This window comes from Stegastes partitus, unplaced genomic scaffold (assembly GCF_000690725.1).
Source record: "Stegastes partitus isolate 25-593 unplaced genomic scaffold, Stegastes_partitus-1.0.2 Scaffold443, whole genome shotgun sequence".
In the NCBI taxonomy this organism is placed as follows: Eukaryota; Metazoa; Chordata; class Actinopteri; family Pomacentridae; genus Stegastes; species Stegastes partitus.
In genome coordinates, this window is record NW_007578174.1 from 35296 (window position 1) to 45072 (window position 9777).

The 9777-nt window shown below is 39.9% G+C and overlaps 1 protein-coding gene across 1 annotated transcript; it reads right to left on the reverse strand.

Moving 5' to 3' along the window:
- Nucleotides 1–1183: 1183 nt before the first annotated feature.
- On the reverse strand, nt 1184–8216 carry swi5 (SWI5 homologous recombination repair protein). Its single transcript, XM_008286225.1, has 5 exons — nt 8024–8216; nt 7021–7069; nt 6815–6918; nt 6402–6496; nt 1184–1799 (listed from the first exon to the last, which is right to left on the reverse strand). Exons 1-5 carry the CDS (start codon nt 8119–8121, stop codon nt 1735–1737), a joined length of 411 nt encoding a protein of 136 aa, XP_008284447.1. The 5' UTR covers nt 8122–8216; the 3' UTR covers nt 1184–1734.
- Nucleotides 8217–9777: the final 1561 nt, after the last annotated feature.

Here is a 9777-nt window from a genome sequence, read left to right on the forward strand (position 1 = left end):
TCCCCTTTGTCACGTGTTTATGAAATTTCTCGCCAGAAGACACAGAAATTCACTACAAATCCACATTTGGTATGAGCAGTTTTGGGCTTAACTGTAGGACTGCAGTCCCCCACATGGCTGAATGTAGATGTGCCAAGAAATGTGCCAAACCTTAGGGCCTGTACAGACTCGCTGCAGCCTTATGCGGTGCAGCCTGTCTGGGTTTTTCTGACATGATTTTTTTTTGATTTACCGATTACTGCAACTTTAAGCCAAAAAAAAAAAGTGTCTCGAAGCCTGCAATAACAAAAGAACAACACATGAGGCTGACATTTTACACAGTGTCCATTACAGCAATGTGACATGTCATGAAACACATTGCACAACCGGGGAAGATTACAAAAGCTCTACTACAACTAACCGCCGTGGGTCACCGGTGCAGGCCGGCAGAGGTTACTTCCCCAGTGGTCTTCAATTAATGGAGACACGCTTATTTGGAAATTCTTGCAAAACATGCTACACGTAACCCATTTAAAAAAAAAACTAAAAATAGTGGAATGTATGTGCAGTAATACCCAACGGTCACATAAAAGCCAGAGTTTTACGCTGCGATCCTGTGGGTACCTTAGTCAGCATTTATCACACGGTTTAATCTGAACAAACTGTTTCTGTGAGACAGTGAATGAATGACAGGTGAGGCAACAATCAGGATAAAACAATTCGATGAGCTTTGACCTGCAAATGAGAGAGAAAAAATGCACACCTACACATTTTCAGCACACACTGGATTTGACACTACAGATGCTGAACAGTTAAAGCATCGACGGGGTTGAGAAACTCCTCCGCCGCTATCAGTTGGAGAAGACACACTATCAGTGGTTCTCAGACAGATTAGGGCACACCCATGGCATTGTGACACTTTTCTGGTCAGGCCTCTCCAGTGTGATGAATATTGCAGGCAAAGAGAACTTTTATTTCAACAAAGGAAGTAGGTGCCAAACCCTTTCTTTTTTGGTAAAGTTTTTTTCAATGGCCGCATGGAGACATACGGGAAGCTGTCAATGAGTGTGACACTTGCTTAATATGGTTTCTTCCCTTTCACTGGGATTTTTTTGGTTGAAAGTGGGTGAGATTAACAAGGTAGCTGCTTGGACAGGACAGGACATTTTGTGCTGAATTCAACAGACCAGCAAGTAGATTGTTCAACAAACCGCATCTGTTTTGAACAGTCGTACTTTCACTTAGACGCATTTACTTAAACATGAAAATAATACATTTTTAATTCACACTTTAACACTTCAACACATCTAAAGTTAGAGAAATAAGCTACATTCATCCACATTTTTATCTAAACTCCATTTAGGTGAGCTCAAATGTTCAGACATAACAAGCCCTTTCAAAGTTATGCCTCAATAGCGTTTATATTCCAGCACAACCACGATGAGCAGAGGGCTGGAAAAAGCCACATAAACATTTCTGTAGTGTCACTTAAATGTTTGAACAGCCAGCATGTTTTAAATATCATCCCTGTCTCCTGGACTAACCCCATTCTGCTGCCAATAATCAAATCTCTCTCTGCGAAGAGGTAAAATCTAAATCACCTTGAGGCTCCCTGAAGGAGACTCACAGTTGCTCCAGTCGCAACCTTTAGTCCATTTCCAAATACTCAAACCGCTCTCTATAGTCTGTTGACTTTATTCCCGTCTCCCTGTGGTGTGAGCGACCAGTGTCACCGTCGAATTTTCCATTTTTGTTTCAGTCATCCAGTTCAAGACCAAAGTGTGTGTAGAGATCTCGTGTGGTGGTCCCCCTCAGAGCAGCTGCAACACATACCAGATTACAGGGTCAGCTCCGTCTAGTCTCCTTTTCAAACAATCCACATGACACTGAGCAGACCGAGATCACGGTGCCAAGAAACTGAAACACTTTAAACATGAAGCTTGTACTCGGTCAGACGGTTGGAAACAAGTGACAGTTTAAAAGAACAAACACACACACACCTCATATCTTAGACCATCCCAACAGTTGTTATAATTCCAGCTTAAAAAAATAAAATCAGCTAAACTTAATCTCATACATAGATCTCGTTAAAGCACAATTAAGTTCGTCCCACTGGTCTCGTTTGCATAATGCAGAACCAAACTACACTGAGCTGTGCTGTGTTCAGGCTCATAAAGGGACCAGCTTCTTCTGTATGGAGCGCTGACAAAGCATTTGTTAGCACACCACACTAATGCACTGTATTAGCAGGATTCTACGCGGGCTCAAAGATGCTTAGATTTTATTGCCCTTTAATAAATAACTACTTAAAAAAAATCAACCTCTAAATAATTTGCAGTGTAATAATGTACATAATAATCAGTTGTGAATTGTTGATCACAGGTTTATCATAATTAGCACTGGGGATTTAAAATCGTTTAAATAACTGTCAAAACACAAAAGATTAAAACAAAAGAGATATGAAGCAGAAAATAAGCATGTAAAAAGGCTTCTTACTGGTTTTAACCAGCGACATCACATCCCCCCTTTACTGGCTTCTCTCCACTGGCTCCCTGTCTGTTTCAGAATTGATTTTAAGATTTTACTGATCACTTTTAAAGCTAGCCAGGGCCTTGCCCCGGGCTATATTTTAGATGTGTTAACCCCGTATATCCCCTCATGCAGCCTTAGATCCTCAGGTGGGTCCCTCCTGATCGTTCAGGCTCAAATCCAAAGGCGACCGGGCCTTTTCTGTGACGGCACCCGGCTTTGGAACGACCTACCTGAGGAAATAGGGCTCGCAGATTCAGTATCTTCTAAACCCACTTTTATAGACTCGCTTTTGAGTGATGTTATCTTTTAGATTTTTGCCCGTTTCTTTTCCCGTTTTATACATCGATACTGCCTGCTGTCCTTCTCTTTTCTCTTTCTTAATCATGCTTCTATCTTCAGCTTTGATCTTAATTCCCCTCTGTGATGTCGTCTTCTTAATCAGTTTTACTAGTGCACCTTCCAATAGTGACCCAGTCTGTTCTTTTCCATTTTTATTTCATGCATTTTTATATTCTGAGTGTTTGCCTGCACTACTTGTTGTTTACGGTGTCTCTGTGTGTTGTAAAAGCACTTCGGTTCTTAAAAAGTGCTCCACAAATAAAGTTTAAAAAGTTTAAAGCCCACTACCTTTAAAAGAACTCGATGCAAACTAAACTAAAAAGAAAAAAACCCTAACTTAACATTTGTTGGATCACCCCTGACTTTTAAGCACAAATTCTCATACAGACACACTTTTTCAGTTCGCTTGGCAAGTAGGTTTTTTTCTCCGAGCGTCTTGGAGAACTTGCCACAGCTTCTCTGTGGGTTCGGCTGTCTCAGCTGCTCCTGGCTCTTTATGTAATCCCAGGCTGACTCCATGATGTTGAGATCAGGCCTCTGTGGGGACCATACATCTGTTACAAGACTCTTTGTTCTTCCTGCCACTGTCACTGTCTGACAGCATGTTAGGGGTCGTTGTCATGCTGCAGAATAAATTTGGGACCAACCAGATGCCTCAGTGAAGGTTTTGCGTCACGGACTGAAGGCTACACGTCTAAAGCGCCCAAAACCTTTGCACAGCGTCGTCTTCACCTGGTTTTCTTGCTAACACTGACTGTAATAATTAACAGCTTAGCACTCATGATGCAACTGTTTTGTTCACAGGGCACAGAGGGGGTTTAAGGGCACCGAGCTACAAAGAAGTTCAGTCATTGTGATATAGTGTCAGTCATCTTTGCACCTGAGGAGCAACACTCATGCTTTCATGTTATAGTCTCAGGTTTTGAAAGAGAGCTTACTTTCAAAATTGCATGTATCCTCTTGGTTGTCTTTCACTGACATTTCATGAGATTTCTTTTAGAACTTACTGTGCCTGAATCCAAATGTCACACTAAACTGCTGGAGTATGTCACTTTGTCTTGTAATATAAAAATATGAAAAATCCATGACAAATAGAAATAATTCAAAGAGTCAGAAAACACTCTGTATGTGTACATCCAATATTCAGTTACCACATACTTCTTCATCCACTGTCAATAAGGTACAACTGTTTTTAAAATGTCCTCAATAAGACCCATCATATTTACAGTTATATACTATACATACACACTGTTTCAGAGCAACTTTCTCAGCAGTGAAACAGAAATTGCTCTAAAGGGGAAAAGTTAAACTATTTTAGAGAGTTCATGGGCAAAAAAAAAATAGATAAAAATTAAGTGAGAGTGAGAGATTAATCCGGACCAACAGATGGACAGTCAGTCACAAAGGGACGGTTGTCTTTAGAGGGTACTGCAGGACATCTCTGCTCTCCTCTATCACTCCACAGTCTGCCCACCAATCCCCTCCCTCTCAGAATAACAGCATACAGTACAACAGCATCTCAGTGTCTAAGTGTAAACGCTTTGTGAAAGTGTTTCAGAGAAAGTGTGTGAGACCCAGAGAGAGAGAGAGAGAGAGAGAGAGAGAGCAGGAGGGACAGAGGAGAGGGTGACTGCACGTGTTTTTATTTGACTGTGTGTGCATTCGTGAATATATGCATCTATCTACAGGCATAGAGATTGCAATTGTGTGTCAGCGTGTGAGTGATGTGAATGACGGCTATTGTGTCAGAGGGGAAATGCCACCTCCGTTCACTAAGAGGTCATTATCATCTCGACTCCCCACTGTACTGACAAAGAATTTAAAGAGATAGCAAGCCTTTAACTCACAACACACATTTATTTGGAGAGATTGCGAAAGTTTTCTGCATAAACTAGTTCAGAAGTAGGAAACAAGTGACACTAGAGCATTCAAGGAATGCCTAATTATCCACGAAAATGTTCCGCTAACATCAGCGGACTGAATTAGGAGGTGGGGGAGTCCAGATTGTATTAAACATCGCACATACCAGCGTACGCATATAAACAGAGATATAAAGTCATGAGATGTGCAGTGACTATAGAGCAACTTGGCCATGATTCACCAAAACTTTCCTAACAGTGTGAACCTTCTCCCCGCTTCCTCAGCTTCATGTAGTTGCATCACATGCAGCCAAAAATACTCGAAAGACCGAAATTAGGCAAAACATTGTGGAGCAAAGGTGAAATGTCAGCGTGACTTTTTGATCTCTACGGGAAAATTAGGCAATACATGATAGTGGGAAATTGTGATTTGAGCAAGTGAGGACTAATCTAGTACTAAATGTCAGTCCTGATTAGTGTCAGTCAACAAATCATGGGACATAGAAAATTAAAGGACTTTCAGTGGCTGGTTAGTTCAGGGAGGATAAAGAGATGTCTCCAATATTAGAGATGCTTCAACTGTGTTTTCCTCTTAAGTGTAAATCTTACAGGTTTGATGTTTTTTGTATGCGTGCCAATGTAATCTAAATACAAACACACTCGTTGTTGTAGGATTAAACACTGTCTAGGGTCAAATAAAACCTTGCCTGGGCTTATGATTCACCAGGCAGAGCACAACAGAGATGCCTCTCTGTTGCCCTCTAATGGTTGGCTGTAGAATAACATGAACAATCTCCATACATATTCTAATCTGTCTATTCAAAGCCCATCATTTCAGCTCACATTTTCCATATAACCTACTGGCTGCATGTCAGATTTTATGAGTACATTTCCTTTTAATTTAACCATGTTTTAAAGGTACATACTCACCAATATACCATAAGGTATTAGAATGTCACAATGATGCCCCTTTTTGGCAAATCTGCCTTTTCTTGATTTTAAGGCTGACTGCTATTTACGGTAATCTAAGGCAGTGAGGTAGTTTTGGGGGAAATGATCACACCTTTGGACAGTTTGTTTACTTTAGTCCAAATAACACCAGAAAAAAAAAGACATATTGTTGTGTGTCTGAAATAGTCTGCTTAGGGTTCACACTGCCTTTTAATAGATGAGCAACGAGGTGTTAAGATGAGTCACACAGACAGACAACTCATTCGGCTGACAGTTTTGATCAGCTGTCGTCTAGCAACACTTATTTTTTCGGTGTGGGTGGTTTGCAGAGAAATAGTTGAAATTAACTTCAAGCAACTGGACTACAACCGGCTTTGAAAAATGCCTCGGCTAACAGCAAGAGGAGAAAATACACTCTCTAATCTTCTAAATGACTACCCCAGTGCGAAGCAACAATCATACTAATATGGTCAACAGGACTAAACTAAAGAAGAAGGAACTCTCTGTCAGGTTGGATGAATCAGTCCTAAAGGGCTGAAGGCTTTTCAAGGAATGTACATTAGATTAACTGTCAGTTATTAGTATTATATTGTTTTGAATGTTACATTTAGATAGATCAATATCATGCATTGGGAAAAAAAAAACTTGCTAAATGTGTTAATTAAGCATGCTTAGGCAACCACAGTGGACTTTTAAATGCTACCAAAAACTACTAAACTTAAATTTCTGTATTTCTCTTACCAATACGGCCCAGGAGTGATTGTCCAATGTCTTTGATGTCATTGTATTCATGCAACATGTCAATATGATGCTCCAGTTCGTCTACTCTGAATCCCCTGGAGAGACACACACAACACACACAACTGGTCTCATACAAAAGCAGTTTTGTGCAAATTTTCACATACAGGCAGAGACACCAAAATGAAAACATCTTAAAAAGAGGCAAATAATATTAATTCTGACAAAACTATTCTGTGTCTAACAGAAAACATCAGTGTAAGTAGTTAGGTGAAATATTCATAGGGGTCTTCACTACTGACTCCCTCTGCACTGATATTACACTGAATCGTGACTATACACTTAACTTCAACTCAGACTATTCAAATTGTACCTCAAAGACCAAACTACAGGAAGACAAACACAGCTGTACTCACTCAGCCTCCAGCTGTGCTATCTCTGTGTCCAACTGCTCTCTTCTCCTCTCCAGCTCTGCCACCTCCTCTGCAAGGCTAACTTTAGCACCGTCCATTACTTGAAGCTGTGAGGTGCAAAACCCATGATAGTGGAATGCATGTGTAGCACAACATACAACATTTAGAGTGTGTGTGTGTGTGTTAGAGATGAAAGGGGAGGTACTTACAGGTGATTTGAAGTGGGAGTGTACTCTCTTAAACTTTGAGAATGGAGTTCTAAGGAGAGAGGAGAGGAAACAATGTTGAATACTGGACATGAGAATATGTTGGCAGAATAAAGTATCTTTGCAGTGTTATTGGTCAGTGTAGGTTTCCGGTAAACCTCAATATTGAGGCTTCTGTTCTCCTCAGTGTTGCACAACACAGCCCAAAAAGGCAGTTCATTTTTCCTGGTGAACTTGGTGTTGCTGTTCACGTTACTGATATCTTCTGCTAAAGCTTCTACGTCTTGGTCTTTGTGCATTTAATAAACTTAGAAAGCCTCTTGGATGAGACAGATCTGCAAGAACCACAAACCACTGAAACACCTGGGATTACCTGGATGACTGAGAGTCTACACAGACATATCTTATCAATTATCTTGTGCTTTTCTTTCACACACAAGCTACAGATGTTGTTGTAACGTGTTGTGCTAAAACACGTTTTACAAATCACGTTTAATAACTTAAACAGAGTAAGTGGGACATTCAGATGAAGCTCCTGGGGGTGAAAAGGAAAGTGGTTTGATAACTTTGTGTAGCTTACAATAGACACACTTTTCTTGTAGTGTGTGATCAATGACAGGTAATAGAAAATACATTAACTTGTACAAAGTCCCACATATCAAAACAGAGTCAAGTATTCATTGTATACTTTAGTGATATCTGGTGGTATCCTATAAATATATCCATCCTTATCAAGGCTGTTTCTGGTTTCTGCTGATGTCTCAAATGCTAAGATAGATGAATTAGCATGGCAACGTTAGAGTTAACACTGAGGTACAGCACACATCGTCTCAGAAAGGTCTTGGTACAATAACGCAACGAGACAAGGAGACAATGAGTTACGGCCATGGCAAGCATGCTTTTAAAGTGGGTAAAATGTTCAGGCATACATTAATGCGATCATACATTGAAAGACAAGTAGCATTAGCCGTCCAGTTGACTAGCGTTAAGCTAACTGTAAAGTTACCTTTTTACTGCTCCTTTCTTCGTGTCGTTTCCCTCCGGCGTCGAAACTGGACATTTATTTGCACTGCCGTGAGTTTCATCTTGCTCCTCTGCGTTCATATTGCCTTAAATATTACAGAATTATGTATGTATTTGTATGTTAGTGTTGATTTAATACCATACAGCAGCAGCAGTTAAACACTGAGGAAACTAGGAAGTTTGCAGTTCGCGGCTGACGGTAAACAGACTCTGATTGGCTGTTGGAACAGAGAGGCGGGACTTGGCGGAGACTGGTAACCAGGGCAACAGACAACAGTGTAAATCTCCTCTCATAGGGCTAATGAAGAGAACAGAATAGAAACACTTTATTTATCCCAAACCTAGGAAATTATTTTGTTACAGCAGCATTGTGGATTGTTTTGGGAGATTTTATAGATTTTTCTCCACAAGTACTGAAAAATTATTATGACTATTGTTGCCATAAACAACGTCAGGTTGTATTTGGGCTTTGTACATGATGCTCTGCACTTGATTTAATACAAAACTTTAAGCGCTAGTAAGTACTAAGTTAACAAAATGACTATTTAAATAAATTTGCATTGCAAACACGGCTTATGGGTTGAAACCAGTAATTAAAAATGATCTGTTCAGCCACTAAATCATTAACACAGGCTACATAATGGGAAAACTGCCAGTTTGATACCAACATAATTAAAGTCACATTGTTAAAAGGTATAGTGACTAATCCCCAATTAATCTAACAAGGATATTTCTAATTTCAAACAATATTATTGTAAGGCATGAGGTTTTTATTGTAACATTCAGAGAATGATAAATAAGCCTTTTTTCTGATAGATAGATAGATATATAGATAGATAGATAGATAGATAGATAGATAGATAGATAGATAGATAGATAGATGCGATGTGATATGTTAAGAAAGGTAGAACATTTTGCCTGCAATATTCCAATATTTTGAGTATGTTTCGGGGATGTTGTTGAGGTAACACATAACACAACATCCTTCCATGCTAAAAAAAGAAGGAAATGTCTTAAGGGAAATTAACTTTATTCTACCTTTGGGGAAAAATTCTAGAAACTAAAGACAAATGTCCGACTGAAAACACAACTTGAACTTTGCAGAAAAAAAATCTAGTTATTTTTTGATTGATAAAGAATTAAACAATCACTTGTGACACACTCACATTCGGTCAGTTAACTCATCACTCAAGGCTTCACTCGACTAAGTTCATGGCTCCCATATTGTCCCTTTTGTAATATATTACTACGTTTAGCTGTAACGTTGGAAGCACAGTCACCATCCTGATTGACCATCAGATGGCGACAAAGCACTGCCTAACTTGCCTCCTTTATTTCTCTCCTCATCACGTCTCTCACTTGTTTCCCTATCACAACACTCACCGACTCTCTCTTTCACTCTCTCCCTCTTTATCAACCCACACACTTCTTGACTGAGAAGAATATTGCATAATCAGAGAACGATGCCGTGGCATATATTCATGAGCTAATCTAAACCGAGTGTACTCTGGACGGCTCACCATCCAAGCTGCTTCTCAGGCTGATTCAAAGCCACCGCCACTCTAAATCTAAATCGGCGGTGGATTAACGAAGCAAAAGGTCACGTTCAATCCACACACACACACACACACACACATACACACACTGTGTCACTTTTCCACCACATATTGGGACCAGATTTTTTTTTCCAGTTTGGATCACTGGTCAAATACAAAAAGAAGAGGCACAAGATTTTAA

What these genes read in the sequence shown, in the direction of transcription:
- swi5 (XM_008286225.1), bottom strand. Translation starts at nt 8,121, where the DNA reads ATGAACGCAGAGGAGCAAGATGAAACTCACGGCAGTGCAAATAAATGT. An exon ending in AAGAAAGGAGCAGTAAAAAG is followed by an intron (nt 7,070 to 8,023) that starts GTAACTTTACAG and finishes CTCTCTCCTTAG; the next exon opens with AACTCCATTCTCAAAGTTTA. An exon ending in ATAGCACAGCTGGAGGCTGA is followed by an intron (nt 6,497 to 6,814) that starts GTGAGTACAGCT and finishes GTGTCTCTCCAG; the next exon opens with GGGATTCAGAGTAGACGAAC.